This window comes from Lynx rufus, unplaced genomic scaffold (genome assembly GCF_022079265.1).
Source record: "Lynx rufus isolate CCGP_SWC_20201006 ecotype Redwood Valley unplaced genomic scaffold, mLynRuf1.p SCAF_2, whole genome shotgun sequence".
Classification (NCBI taxonomy): domain Eukaryota; kingdom Metazoa; phylum Chordata; class Mammalia; order Carnivora; family Felidae; genus Lynx; species Lynx rufus.
The window spans coordinates 82,958,405-82,974,203 of NW_025814834.1; the positions used below are offsets into that span (position 1 = coordinate 82,958,405).

Sequence of the window (15,799 nt, forward strand, 5' to 3'; positions counted from 1 at the left end):
AATATTACTCTAAGAGGTACAGTTTAAGAAGGACAAAGAAAATCCAGGAAATCTCTCTCTAATCTTTAAATTACATATGAAAGCCATGATAGGAACCAAGATACTATTCTTTGGTTTTGAAACATCCATTAACTAAGAAATTAATAACTCATTTTACTGAAGTTACATAACATAGTGAGGATTAATAATTGCAACTAACCAATTTTGAGGTAGAACTGGAAAGTTTCTAATGAGGATCTTGGAGAAATTTATCTAGTACACAATGAAAATTCCAAAACTCCTGAACAGTATATACCATAATTATTCCATGATAAATAAATTATACTGTTAGCTTAAACTATAGAAAATAACTAAATGATCAAAATGAAAATGATGTACCATGTATTCCAATGAACCATGAAAGATAACCTGGTATATGAAATGTAAGAAGAGAAGTTACTTTTGAGAAAAAAAAGTTTAAGTTTGGAGAGTTTGGGTTTTGTTTTTTGTTTTGGAATAATTTTATAAGAGATACTTCAATAAACAATGTTGATAATCTTCAAATAAAAGTATGTATCAATAAAATACTAGTAATGATGGTCACATAGACTATTTTTATGGTCTAAAATTAGTGAATTATATACAGAATAGAAAGCCCCAGAATACAGTATTAAGTGGAAAATTTTTCATTATATATTTCTATTTTAATAAAATACAGCAAAATCCTTCTTAAACATGCATTTTTCCACCTAACAGTATCCATTTATTTAGTTAATATAAAATTTATTTAGAAACATCAAAATAAAGTTATGACCAATATACTTGTGGAATACAATTAAAATACCTCTTCACATTAAACTGTAGGGACCATCCTTGTTTCTCAGATGCCTAGCACAGTGCCTGACAGACAGTAGATGCTCAAAAGATGTTTAATGAATACCTAAGTACAATCTGTTTTGCACATACATTCAAAATCCAGACAAGTTTGCAAAGGTACATAAGTTGGACATAGGCTTTCTGGCTGACTTCATGGGGTCCCACTGATGACTAGGAGTAAATCTTCATATCCATAGAAAACTGGAAAGTTGATAAGTGTCTGGGTAAGGACCAAAAAAACAAAGTCAGGGAAACATGTCACCTAAGTAACAGTTGCTTTATAGAGCTGGTAAAAGTGGCCTAATCATTCTAGTAACCTATCGCACTAGTCTCTCAATGAAATGAAATTTAAGTGTATCTTGAATATTTGCTAGGATATTTTTAATAGGAATTTTTTTGAAATCTCTCACTAAAAATAAATTACTTTTGTCAAATTGTATCCTGTACAGGATTAGAGGGAATATGTTTTTACTTTCTATGAGTACTATATTATTAACAGGATTTAATTTGGCTAATAGAAAAAGTGACAGCTACAGTAAAAATAAAGAAAAAAAAATTCATAGTAGTGGAGAAATTGTAGCAGGGAGGAGAAGAAAGGAAAAAGGAAGAAAGGAAAGGAACCCCACATATGGGAGTAAAGAAATTCAAATATGCCTAACTCTAATACCAATTACGGCAATTAATCAGTAGGGCCTACTGTGCACCGGACACTGTACCGTGAGGGATGTAAATCCTAAGATACAAATTTTTAGCCTTAAGTGGTTCACAAAGCAAGACTAGCAGGTAAATGTTTATAATACAATATGGGTCATTATTATATATATGTCTCTAATCCAAGCGTAAAAAGCATATTTACTGATTAATTAGAAGTGCAGAGAAAACATAAGCATCAAGGGAAACAAATAATTCTCAAAATAGTAACTATCCACAATGAGAGAAATCAGTACCTTTTAAATCAACAAATTATTGAATTATAAATAGACAAAATTTTGGCTTAAAGCTATTTACCTAAATATTCTTAGGATAATACGCCTCCACATAAAATCCTTAAGTGCTATAGACAAAATTGTGAATGACAGTTTCATTTCCAACAAAAGAAAATGAGGTCGTGTAGCACAGGAAATGTTAAGAGACCTAAGTTCTCTGGTCCATGCTCTGCCCACTTACAGGCCTTGGAACCTAGGTAAGTTCCACAAACTCTCTGAACTTCAGCAAAATGGAAAACGAAGAGTTGGATAAAGTGACCTCCAAGATGTCACTTAGATGAAAATTACAATCTTAAAATATGTCTTAATATTTAAAAAATAAGCTAGAATAAAAAGGTTTTTTAAACATAAATCATTATCCAACTCAGAGGAAGTCTGGAAATCTCAAATTATACAGGGTTAGCCAGGGAGTGGTGAGATAAAGGAATGTTTTCAAAAGAAAAGCAGACATATATTAAGTAAAGGTATTATACTCAAGACTGTAAATTTTCACTCAGCTGCCGACGGGGCAACCACCATCCAATTATCTGCACAATTCGCCTTATTTAAAATTGATTTCTTCACTAAGTTCTACTTTCTCCCTCTTATGTTAAGGTTGCTGAGGTATTAGAGTGAGGACAAGAAATCCTAGGTGGACCTGGAATATTAGTATTGATGTTGGGAGAAAAACTTGAACTTGACACAGATTTCTGCTGAAATGCACCAATTACACCTTAGAGAAAGGTAAGAAATTGTTCAAATTTATAACAGAAAGGAAGGAAATAAGGCCATATTGTTTATTGCTACAGAGCTTTTTTCCTGTGTCTAAATGTCTACTCTTGTACACATTAATGAAAATTTACAGAACAAGTTTCTACATTTGCAATGCTTTTCTGCCACTAAAATATAAGCTTATTATATTTTGGCTTTGCCATAAAAAAATAAAAATTAACAGTATTATCCTGTTTTATAATATTTATGTCAAATATCCATCTAGATTTATTTTTCTTCAATCCTTTCTACTTGATCAAATTGCTGTTTTCATATTATCAGTCTGATCATAAAATTGCTGTTTTACAGAAGAATATTTTTTGCTGACATAAATTACGGGATCAGAGATACCAATGCAGTTACAAAAAAGGGTGTGTGTATGTGTGTGTGTGTGTGTGTGTGTGTGTGTGTGACAGAGAGAGAGAGAGAGAGAGAGAGAGAGAGAGAGAGAGAGTGTGTGTGTGTGTGAGAGAGAGAGAGAGAGAATATATGAATGTGTGCATCCATCTTCAAGGAAAGGATAAAGAAATGTATGTATGAAACAAAATAACACTTTCCAATGTAAGCTCTAGTAAAAGGCCTATATTGGAAACATACTTTCTAGCATTTGTGAAATAAAATACAGCACTGAAATCGAAAGCCACAGTGATTTTTATGAAGACTGTTATTCTATAAACCTAAACCTGAATTTATCTTTCAATTTATGTCTAAACTACAGTGAATATACTAACTACAACTTCATGATTTGACTCATGAAAATATATTTTTGAAATTTGTCTCCTTTCACATATAGTGAGCAATTTGGTTCAGTACCCCAAGAGATGAAAAACTCATCTCAATTTACAACAGTAAATAAATAATTCAGTTAAAATTGAAAGTGGTACCAATCCAGCAAACTATTGATGGAGAGGTTTGGCCTTCCATGAAGCCAGAACAACATAAAGTTTTCAATGGGGATTACTTGTTCAGACAAGTTACAAAGATAAGAAAAATATCCAGATTAATTACAAAATAGCTAATATTCTCATCTTGTGGAAAATATCAAGAACCTATGTAAGGAGAGACAATACTAGTGGTATTGAAACTTTAAGCATTTTAAGCTTTGAACTTTATATGCTAATATATGAAACAAACATTTAACAAAAAAGGCTGTAATACAAGTCAAAACCTAACCAAAGGCCTCTATCAACTAAAAATTTGAAATCTCCCATGCAAGTCAGACACAACAAAAAAAAAAAAAAAGAAAGAAAAAGAAAAAGAAAGAAAGAAAGAAAAATTAAACCCAGAAAGCAAAAACCAATCAAGTCTGTTCCAACACTGAAGTCAATTTCCAAATCACATACAGAACCAAAAAGGGGAAAACACTCAGGTCTACAAATGGATAAGCAGTTCCAATACAATCCAGATCCCGACATTTTCCCACTCAGAAACAAATGCAGTGGAGCTTTTCCTGGGGAAAAAGGAAAAAAGCTCTCCAAATGAATTTTTTCAAGTGACATCTAGAAAGTGTGCCTCTTTCTGTCTCTTTCCCTGGCGCCTCATTGGAGGAAGGAGGGGGTTGTTTTTGTATTTTCCCCCATTGGAGCAAGACACAATCAGATGTTAGCTGGAGAAGAGAAACCACTTTTGACAACAGCAAATAAAAATAAAAGTGCCCTTCCTCCTCTGACAGGATGGGCACCCACCTCACACACCCCTCCCCACTCCAACCCCTCCTTCACTCCCCCCCCCCAGCACCACCCCCTCCTCACCCCGGAGCTCCACTGCGTATGTGGTTTGGTGCTACTGTTGCCCCGGAGTTAAAGTCAGAGCCAGAGGAAGGCAATGAAGCCCCCACAGACACACTTACCTTTCCTGCCCCCCACTTTTGAGTGCCTTCCCTGGAGCTGTGGAGGATGACACAAAGGGTAATAAAGGGGGGGGAGTGGAGGAGGAGGAGGCGAAGGAGGAGGAGAGCTGGGGAAGTGGCTGCTCCTGGGTGTAGTGAGATGTCTCCAGCCAGGGCCAAGCAGCAGCAGCAGTAGCAGCAGCAGCAGCAGCAGAGAAGGGTCTGTGTTGCTAAGAGGCTTTTGGTCTCTTTCTCTCCTCCTCTCACGGCCAAAGAGGAGGAGGGTGGAGGGGGCTCGGGAGGGAGGCTAGTGGAGGGGTGAGGGGGTAGGAGTCGTGGATGGGGGTTTTCGAAGAAGAAGAAACTCCTTCTTCTTCTCTCTCAGGCTCAATCCCCCTCTCAGGTCTCAGGGCTGGAGGGTGGGGGAAGGAACTCAGCCGCCTTCCCCCCACCCCCCTCAATTCAAGGTTGAAGTGGGGTAAAATTAGTGTCCTGTCCCTTTAAAAATAGAAATAAAAGGTGCCCCCCCTCTGCCACTGCCTCTCTCTTCATCATCAGCTGCTGCTGCTGCTGGGGTCTCTCTGCTGGGGGGGGGAGGGGGGGTTCGGGTAGAAGAGACGGGAGGCACTCACTGCGCATGTCTCTCTCTGACGGGAGGCTGGTTGGTTGAAGGCAAGAGGAGGGGGAGGGGAGGAAATGATCTGGTTTCCCAGAAGGCTCCGAGGCACTTGCGACCCGGAAGACATTGTAGCAGGGGGTAGAGGGGCGGGGGCGGGGAGTAGGAGGAAGTCGCTACTCTTTAACAACCCCCTGACCCCTCCTACCTCCTCAGGGAAAGTGGAGGAACGGAAGTGGGCGTGGACGGAGACTAATGTAGGTCACGTGTTTGGGCGGGAGTGGGGCGGGGTGGGAGACGCGCTGCGTGCGCGGGGAATGCCGGGAGTATTGGTGTACCGTTGGCAGTGGCAGGTGAAGCTGAGCTGACTACGCGGCCAGGGGCGCTTGTGAAGCGGTTCCTGTGGTGGCTAGATTGCTGCTCTGCCGTGGTAAGGGCGTCTTTTCTGTGAGAGGTAATATGGGCTAGGCTGGCCTCGAAACGAAGGCCTAAGGTCGCCAGTGGTGAAAGGCGAATCGAAAAGAATGAGGACGGAAGGTTGTGGAGACTCAGAATGCGGGAAGGGGGCAGGCTTGTCTAGGCCAGGCAGGCCAGAAATCTGGAAGGCCACTTCTGTCTCGTGGCTTTCCTGTGAGGCTGCCTACAAATCTCTGAAGCTTGTAGGGATTCCTCATGAAACTAGGTCTCTGGCTGGGTGTTGACTACACCCGATGGTGGTTGTAAGGAATGTGATGATACTGCTGTCAGAGAGAAATGGAATCTTTGGAGCCTATGCAGATGACTGTTGACTGCTTCAGAGCAGGGGAAGAGAGAAGCGCCATGTGTGAATTTTGACAACTGTGGCATTAGATGCATTGTTTGTATTAGGTATTATGACCATTATTCCTTACTTCGCTACCCTCCTTGGAATTCTGGAGTGGTTTTTGGGGAGGGAGCAAGCTTGGGAAGTCTTGAATGGAATTTCCTCTTTATAGCTTGGCGTTGTTGCTGCAACAAAACGCTTATGCTTGCTCTCAGAAAGCGATATGGGATTGTGTAGTCCTCGATATGGAGGAATGTTACGGTTGATAGAGAAGAGACATCACAAATTTTTCCTTTTCTATGGTGTAGATAAGAGGTTTTTAAATGAATATTTTGCTTTAAGTTTTTTTGGTTACTAGTCTCGGATTTAGATCCTTTGGTTTCTCAATTAAATGCTACCTATTTTTGCTGGAAAGGTTTCCCTCATAAGATAATAATTCAGACTATTAAAGGATTCGTGTATTTACATCAGTAAGGCTTTTTTTCAGTAAAGTCACACCATTTTTCACATCATTTCATAAATCTTAACTAGAACCATTTCAGTCTTTAATTTCTTTTGTAAAAGTACTTTGAAAGATTATTATTCTGTATAGTTTCTTTTAAGGCCAATAATCTAAAATTCCTCATGTTTGTTCCTCATACAGGTTTTTAATTCTGTAATAATTATTCTTTAGGATACACTATCAATTAAAGTTGTTACTTGTTTTCTGCATTTTACTTACGCTTTGGCAATTAACCCTATTTATGCATCATTGCCTAGTACTTAACTGCTTTCTTTGTGTGCAGTAATCTTGTCGAGTGGAATCAAAACTAGAGTCCTGTGCCTTAAAATGTTTATATTGTAACCAAATATATATCATTTTATAAAAGAAAAAAAGTCACAGCAAAGTAATATAAGTGCTTTAGGTAACAAATTTTAATTTCTTACGTTAAAATACTAACTATGCAAAAAAATGCACAGATCATAGGTATACAATACGATGAGTAATTATTAAGTGAACACTGAGTGATCACTACCACAGTCAAGAACTAGAACGTTCCTAGTACTGGAGACCTACTCCTCCCCCCATCAATTCCTGAATATTCCTCCTGCCTCACCACTACAAGAGGTTAACAGCAACCGGATTTTTATGGTAATTATTTTCTACATTTATTTCAAGTATTTTTTAACCACCAGTGTTGGCATTACTACCCGATTCAGATGAATTTTATCTGTATTTTACCTGTATGTAAAAAGAGTTAAACGTTATGTGTTATTTTCCTCACGTGTCACCAATATTTAACCCAATTAGTACATTTAGCTATTGTTCATGTTTTTTTTCATTTTATATAGTAATGTCTATAGTGTGATGTAGTCTTTTTCTGAATAAACCACAATTAATGTAACTCATCTAATATTAATAGGCATTTGGATTGTGTCCAGTTTTTAGCAGTTACGAGCAATGCTACTGTGAATGTTCTTGTGCATGTATTTTTCCACGCATAGCATGCATTTTTGTAGAATGGAGATTATGCCAAACTTTTCCAAAATAGATCAATTTAAACTCCCACCAGCAGTATATGGTAGATGCTTTTTTTCTACAGTCTCACTAACAGTTGATGTCTTTTGTTGATGCCAACATGATGAGTGTGGCTTTATGTTTTTATAGTTCCCTGGTTATTAATGACTTTGAGCAATTTGTAAAATAGTTGTAGGCTGTTTGGATTTCTTATTTGAATTGTCACAATGTGGGGCGCCTGGGTGGCTCAGTCGGTTAAGCGTCCGACTTCGGCTCAGGTCATGATCTCGCAGTCCGTGAGTTCAAGCCCCGCATCAGGCTCTGTGCTGACTGCTCAGAGCCTGGAGCCTGTTTCGGATTCTGTGTCTCCCTCTCTCTCTCTGACCCTCCCCCATTCATGCTCTGTCTCTCTCTGTCTCAAAAATAAATAAACATTAAAAAAATTAAAAAAAAAAAAAAAAAAAAAAGAATTGTCACAATGTTTCTATTGGGTAGTCTGTGTTTTACTTAAGTATTTGACTAGTATCGCAAATATCTTCTCTATGATTGGAGCATTTCTCGCTTCCTGGATGATTTTTATCTTCATTTCATTCCTTACTGGTTTATATGCTAATTCCTATTGTTTTAAATTTATTTGTAACTTTAACTCGAAGAAGTTCTATACTTGTGCTACCCAATACTGTAGCCAGCTTGTGGCTGGCTATGAACCACTTGAAATCTGGCTAAAAGTGTTACTGAGGAACTGAATTTTTAGTTTTATGAAGTGTTAATTTAAATTTGAAAATTGATACTTGATTCAGTTGTTGAAAAATGCTTAAGTATGTTTGGAACAACTTGGGTATGTAAATAAATTTTCTCAACTGTTTTTGCATCTCTGAATTCTCTTTGAGGATCTTTTTCCTTTTGCTTTTAGTACACTGTTTAGAATCTTTTTTTTCTTTTTTTTTTAATTTATATTTTGAGAGTCAGAGACAGAGGGTGAACTGGGGGGTGGGAGTGGGGGCAGCAAGAGCTACAGAGACGCAGAATCCTACGCAGGCTCCAGGCTTGGGGCTGTCAGCACAGAGCACGACACAGGGCTCGAACTCACGGACCACGACATCATGACCTGAGCCAAAGTCTGACGCTTAACCCACTGAACCATCCAGAGCCCCTAGAATATTTTTAATTCAGGTGTACTGATGGCCAGTTACCTTAATTTTTTTGCTTACCTTCCAAGTGTCTTTTTTTCACCTTCAATCTTGAAGAAAGTTTTGGGTCTTTTAAATTATAGGATTGTGGTGGTTTTTCAGAATCTTGAAGATAATGTTCCATTGTGGGTTTTTGTTTTTGCTTTTTTTTTTTTTTTTTTTTTTTGATTGTTGATTTTGAGAAGTCACCTGTCAGTCTAATACTGGCTGATTTGGAAGAAATCTTTAAAGAATGTTTCTTTGTCTTAAGTTTTCTTCTATTTCTTCATGGCATTTTGTGTAGAATTTTTTTTTCCTGTTTTGAATTAATTGAAATTCTTGAATCTGTGGGTCAGTGTCTTTTTAAGAAGTAAATCACCTATATCTATTCTTACTGTTTCTAGCTACTTACTAAAAATTACTGTGGCTTTTATTGGCACAGTATTCATAATTGTTGTTTGTGACCAGTAATTCCAATTTCTTAATTTGTAATGGGTCTGTTTTTGCTGGTTTATGATTTTTCTTGGTTTCATGGTTTTTCATGTGTGCCTGTGTGCCAGTTGTTGGATTTGAAAAATTATAAGAATATGTGAGTCCTAGGATAATGGTATCTTTTTCAAGAAGCCATGTTTTCCTAGGAAAGGTAACAGGCACACTACCAGTCCCAAGTCGCTTAGTTCATATTCAGGACTTCAGAGTAATTCTGTTTTACACTTAACTTTAAGTAGGACTTAAGTCATGAGTTCTACAAGTTCCATTTTACTTCCAGTTCTTCCTAATCCAAATGATGTTCCTTAAGATCTCAACTTTAATTTGAGTGATGATTTATTTGCATCTGGGTTTGGTCAGTCTTGTGCTTCGATTTTTTTCTTCATAGCCCAGCAGAGCTTTCTTCTTGTTTCTCAGTCTTTTCTTCTGGATAAGTACAAGTCTTCAGGAAAAAGTGACTGACTATGGTGTTTATTTTTCTGATTTATCCTCCTGTATTTTGGCATGTAATTTCATACTGCTTTGTTTCTTTGGTTTTTATTGTGAAGGTTTTTTGTTGGTTTTAATAGGATTGATCTGATCTGCCATTACCATATATGGAACCCTTATCCTCTTTTCTTTTCTTTTTAATTTTTGAGATTTGATTTCAAGATCTTTCTACTTCCAGCCAAAATTGTGTGTTTTAACTTGTCATACATTAGTTTAAAATTTTTCAATCAAATTGGCCTCTACAGCATAAGATGCCAAGGTAATTAAAATTTAGAAAATATTTTCAAATATATTTTTTTAAGTATTAAGTTTCAAATGTAAATGAACATGCACTTGAAATATTAACTATTTGTACATGGCTTATTAAAAAAAAAAAAAAAAAAGCTTAATTTATTTATCACAGGTTCAATTTTCCAGAATGTGGCCCACCAGAATTGCATCATGGTGGGTTGAAATTGTTGGGCCTTTATCTCCACACCTTGCTAGGCCCCAGGGAGGATGTGATGTTGGAAAAAGTGACTGTTAAAGCCTTTACTTCCCCCTCGCTAGGGGCAAAAACTTTTAAAGCTTTTTTTTTTGGCTAATTCTTTTGATATTTAACTCTGTATTTACAAATAACATCTTATATGCTGCCACTTGATTTTTCCATGTTAGGCATTATCCGTTGACTTCCACAGTGAGCGATGTAAATTTGGTTTTTTTCCCACAAATACCCAAGCCCTACGCCCCCCATCATTTCACTGATATCTTAGTTTTTGGTAAATAACCATCCTATGTGTGTGTAGTTTCTCAATATTTATCATTAATTCAGCCCCGAACAATCTGCTTGCTTATTGTCAGCACATCTGCATAGGTTCAGAAGTATCAATTTTTTATTTTTTATTTTTTTTAAATCAGTTTAACTATCGCTGAGAAATTTCTCCTAGAACATTCTGATCTCCAGTTTAGGCTGGCTCCTTGATGTGGTTACCCCTCATGCAACCTCTCTCTATTCTGTGATAGATCCTGTATCCCATGTAATTCTTCGTTTTATGTTAATTTTTGCATCTCTGAGTTTTCTTTGAGGATCTGTTTTCTTTTGCTTAAGTACATGCTTCAGAATTTCTTTAACGTAGGTTATCATCATTAAAAGATTAATGGTTATCCATTAAGGTTAATGATTATCCTCATATTATTTGGTCACAATCTCCAGTAGCTATCTGAGAGGCGAATGGTCTGAGGCGTTATGTTCTGTATGTAAATATCTTTAGATTACCCTAATTTAGTTTGGATGTAGGATTTTAAGTTGGAAATGTTTTTCCTCAGAATTGCAAAGGAATTCTTAGTGTCTGATATAAAATCTGAAGCCATTCTTATTTTCAACACTTTGCATTTCACTCTTTTCTTCTTTATGGAAGCTTCTGCACCCTATTTTTGTTTGAAGCTTAAAGAATGTTCTTTGTTGTTCCCAGTGTTCTGAAATGTCACAGTGTTTGTTGTGAGGTGACTTTGCTGTGCATTTCATGGGTTCTTTCTGTCTGGCAACTTGTTTTCCTTACCTCTGAGAAAGTTTCTGATACTTGTCCTGTAATATCCTTACCTCTATTTTTGGTTCTGAAGCTGCAATTAGATATTACACTCTTAGAGCTGTTTGTTTTCTCCCATTTTTAAAATCATCTTCCAGTCTTGCTTTACAGTTTTTTGGAAACTTGCTTGATTTTTTAAACATTTGAGACTTTAATTTTTGTTGTTATATTTTTAATTTCCAATACCTTTTTTGATCTCTGCATTTTTAAAATGGCATCCTGATATTTTTTCTCTTTATGGATTTAATTGAAGTTTTGAATGTTTAATTGAGTTAAGCATTTAATTTAATTTTTTGAAGTTTATTTCTCCCTACTTACTCGGTTTTCTCTAAGTTATTCTTTCTGTTAGGATGTTTCAGAGGCTTTCATCTTAGAAGTTTTCCTCAGCTGTCTTGTGATTCTTGGTTGTGTGTTCAAATTTATGTAAAGGGCATCAGGAAGCTATTTCAGGCTGTGAATTTGGCTGAGGCTTGCTAGTTATTAATGGTTCTCACTGGAAGGATTTGTGTGGAGCATATTTGTGGGGGGATTACCGACATCAACTTTTTATTCATTTGAAAGCCTTTTCTCTTGGGCTAATAAGAACCCAATGAGTAGAATTTTCTAATCTTTTGCCTCTAATCTTTTGCCTTTTCCTGTCAGTGGTTCTCAGCTGTGACAATATGACTCCCAGAAGACATTTGGCAATGTCCAGAGACATATTTGATTATCAAGAGTTGCAATTGAAAACTGGTGGATAGATGCTGCAGATGCTGTTGAACTTTCTATAATGCATAAGACAGCCACTCACAGCAAAGCATTAGTTCGAAATGTCATTAGTGCCTATTATGAGAAACCCTGTTCACAGAAGGCATAAGCCTGATTGCCAGGGATTTGAGAACCAGCTGAAAACAGCACAAGAATCACAACATTTGATTTTTTTTTATATGATATCCTCGCCTTCTGTTGTGTCTGGTATCTCCCAATGTAAAGTCCTTTTCTTACTCTGTGGAATCTCTTGTCTTCTGATGGAGTGGGATAGAGGCTTCCATTTTAATTTTAACTGTTTTAGGAATGTAGATTTTTGAGAGATGGCTTTGTAAATGAATGCTATTGTAAATTAAAATACTGATTATTAAGTGACCTTGTTATGTGTTTATTTGAACCGGATTGGCTGATGAGACTGTGTTTTATGAAGTGCTTAAATGAGAAAATAAGATGCAAGTTGAAGATTATAAACTAGGAAATGGGTGAAGTCTGGAACTGACAATTGTTCCTCATCCTTCTATTTCAGTTTTATTACCCCATTTCACTCCAGATTTTTCCCAGGTGCTTATTTTCAAAGAAGCATCTTTTGGGGTTGCTAGTTTTTCCTGATTTCTTCTTCCCCTTAATAGTATATTCTTTTCCCAATGTCCCTTCTCATCCCAATGTCCCTTAAAAACACAATAAAATCTTAGATATTTTACTTCTTCCTTGAATAATGTGACAGATTAGTATGAAGTTTTGACCAAAAGATTGAGATCAGATTTGACAAGATTAAAGGTCTAAGTATGTTAGCTTTTCTTTTGGTGTGCCTACACATTCTCACTTTCTCGCATCTTGCCACCATTGTAAAAATAGACATTTTTTAATATAGATGACCCAGAAATGTCACCTTATATTGTTTTCTTAAAGTAATCACTTCTAGGTTTGTGTATGTTTTAGTCAACTTACTTTACAATGAGTAAAAAGCAATGTATTTTCTCTAAAAGCTGTGTTGTAGCTAATAACTATTAGACTTCTGTCCAATGTGTTATATATAGCATCATCCTGATGCAATGTCTGATGGGTATCATGTATTAAACTTAGGTTGAAACGAATTTTACATGTGTAACATGTTTAGAAGCTAAAATAAAATGTTTATTGTCCTAGCACTGAAAACTTTATATAGTCAAATTATATATTACTTGATTTAAATGTGCAACATGATTTTTTAAAATTCAAAAAAGGTAATACATTCAGTGTAAAAGTGGTGAGAAAAATGAAAATAATCTGTTATTCCTGCACCTGGAAACAATTCTAAGATGTTGATTTATGTAATTTTAGTCCTTTTAATCTGTTTCTATGGATTTATTAACAGCCAGATCATAAAGTTTTGCCGTGTACTTTTATTTTTAAGAAAATGTTTATTTTGAGAGAGAGAGGACATGGGAGGGGCAGAGAGAATGGGAGAGAGAACCCCAAGTAGTCTCCATACTGTCAGTGTAGAGCCTGACCTGGAGCTTGAACTCACAAACCATGAGATTATGACCGGAGCTGAAATCAAGAGCCACCCCAGTGCCCCTTGTGTACTTTTAAAAGAAATAATATGTAACTAATATCTTTCCAGTATATTACATACTGTTACAAAATAGTACTGTGTATATTTGCTTTATATTGTAGAAATAACCTGCCAGCCTCTGGGAGTTATGTTCCTAAATAGTGCCATGATCAGTGTTGACAAAAACAAACTATAACAATTTTTCTTATTTTTGTATATAAATATTCTTACTTTTTGCGTTTGTTAATTTTTGAGAGAGAGTGTGTGTGCGAGGCAGGGAAGGGGCAGGGAGAGAGGGAGACAGAGGATCTGAAGCGGGCTCTGTGATGACAGCAGGGAGGCCAATGCAGGTCTTGAACTCAGGAACTGAAATACCATGACCTGAGCTGAATGAAGTCAGGTGCTCAATCGACCTAGCCACCCAGGCGCACCAGATAAATTAGTTTTAAAGTATTTTTACTCGTGTGTGTGTGTAAGTATGTGTTTTTCATGTTTTATTTTTGAGAGAGAGAGAGAGATTGAGAGAGAGAGCACCTGCCCGTAAGCAGGGGAGGAGCAGAGAGAGAGGGAGACAGAATTAGAAGCAGGCTCCAGGCTGAGTTGTCAGCACAGAGCCTACACAGGGCTGGAACTCATGATCCCTGAGATCATGACCTGAGCTCAACCAAGTGAGCCATCCAGGCGCCCCTAAAGCATTTTTAAAGTAGCTAATATTTCCTATGAATTACCATTATTGTTTTGCAAACATTTCTGTACGGTCATATTTTGCTAAAACAGATTTTGTCTATATGTTTTACTTTACAGAAATTTTTACTTCATTTTATAATCTGTATTAGTAACTTGAAACTATGTTTTTGGTACTTACATTTCATTTTCACAAATCTTCTGTAAGTTTGTGTTTTCATCTCTGTTTTTCACAAATTATCATTAAAAAGAGTAAAGCAGTTTTGAGTGTGTATTTTTGCATGTTTTTTGGGGTCACCATAGTTGTCCACATGGAAGAGTAAGAATTGTGACTTCTGATCATTTCTTCCTTTCTTTTGGATTTTTTTTTAATAAACTTTTTTAGAGCAGTTTAAGGGTTTAGAGAAAAATTAACTTGAGAGTACAACAATTTTCCATATATTCCTACTGGCCTAGGTCCCCTAGCATTAACCCAGTTTACCTTATTATTAGCTTCTTGCCTAGAGTGGTATGTTTGTTACCATTGATGGACCAGTATTGATACATTAGTATTAAGAAAAATTCATAGTTAAGATTAAGGTTTACTCTGTGAGTTGTACATTACACGTTTTGAGAAATGTATTATGACATATATCCACTGTGACAGTATCACAGGAAAATCATTTAGCTGTCCTAAAAGTCTTCTGTGCTCCACCCATTTTCCCTTCTCTTGAATTCTTGGCAACCATGATCTTTCTGAGTATCTCCATAGGTTAGCCTTTTCCATCCATAGAGCTGGAATGATACAGTGTGTATCCTTTTTCAAATTGTCCTTTGCTCCTAGCAATATGTGTCTAACTTTCCTTCATTTCTTCTCATGTCTTGATAGCTCATTTCTTCTTAGCAGCAAATAATATTTCATCTTATGGATGTATCACAGTTTGTTGATCCATTTACCTATTAAAGGATATCTTTGTTGTTTCCACTTTTTCGTAGTTATGAATAAAATTGTTACAAACAATCTGGTGCAGGTTTTGTATGGACATAAGTCTTTAACTCATTTGGATAAATACCAACATGTCTGATTTCCAGATTGTGTGGTAAGAGTATGCTTCATTTTGTAAGAAACTGCCAAACTCTTCCAAAGTAGATGTACCATTTTACATTCTAGTCTGCAGTGAATCAGTTCTTATTATTGTATGTCCTCACCAGCATTTGATGTCATCATTTTTTGGGTTTAGACATTCTATCAGGTATAGAGCAGAAATATCATTGTTTTAATATGCAATTTTCTAGTGACATATAATACTGAGCATCTTTTCATATGCTTATCACCTATATATTTTATTTGGTTAGGTGTCCAGATCTTTTGTCCATTTTTTTAACTGGGTTGCTTTTTTTCCATTTTATTGTTTAAATGTTCTTGTATGTTTTGTATACCAGTCTTTTATCAAATCTGTGTTTTGCAAGTATTTTTTTCTCAGTCTGTGGCTTGTCTTCATTCTCTTAACAGTGTCTTTTATAGAGCAAAAGTTTTTAATTTAAAATTCAGTTTATCAATTTTTTCTTTTCTAGATTGTGCTTTTGGTGTTGTACCTAAAAATTCATTGCCAGACACAAAGTCACACAGATTTTTTTCTGTGTTCCTTTTTAGAAGTTCTACAGTTTTGTGTTTAATGTATAGGTGTATGTTACATTTAATGTTTGTGAGGTTTAAGTGCTCTGTCAACTCAGTTTTTTACCTGTGGATGTCCAGTTCCATTACCTTTAGACTTTTATCTTTTGAATTATCTTCTCTTCTTTGTCAA

At 36.2% G+C, this 15,799-nt stretch overlaps 1 protein-coding gene and 1 long non-coding RNA gene across 12 annotated transcripts in view; one reads left to right on the forward strand and one right to left on the reverse strand.

The window, feature by feature from the left end:
• The window catches only part of LOC124515254 (uncharacterized), a 210,918-nt gene extending 205,876 nt beyond the window's left edge, over positions 1 to 5,042 (reverse strand). Inside the window, exons 1-2 of one of the 2 annotated variants that reach the window (XR_006962770.1) lie at positions 4,441 to 5,042; positions 893 to 1,075 (exon numbers count right to left, since the gene is read on the reverse strand). This is a non-coding gene — a long non-coding RNA (uncharacterized LOC124515254). Of the gene's footprint in view, positions 1 to 892; positions 1,076 to 4,440 lie in introns of those variants that run through there. The other variant, XR_006962771.1, reaches the window with a different exon arrangement.
• A 345-nt stretch (positions 5,043 to 5,387) lies between these two features.
• The window catches only part of ORC4 (origin recognition complex subunit 4), an 81,108-nt gene continuing 70,696 nt past the window's right edge, over positions 5,388 to 15,799 (forward strand). For 2 of the 10 annotated variants that reach the window (XM_047083967.1, XM_047083973.1), the window contains exon 1: positions 5,388 to 5,465. Coding sequence is in view for 1 of the 10 variants with exons in the window: in XM_047083976.1 (XP_046939932.1) it covers positions 6,967 to 6,969 (3 nt within the window). In the remaining 9 variants the exon portion in view is untranslated. The other 8 variants (XM_047083970.1, XM_047083976.1, XM_047083975.1 and 5 more) reach the window with 8 other exon arrangements.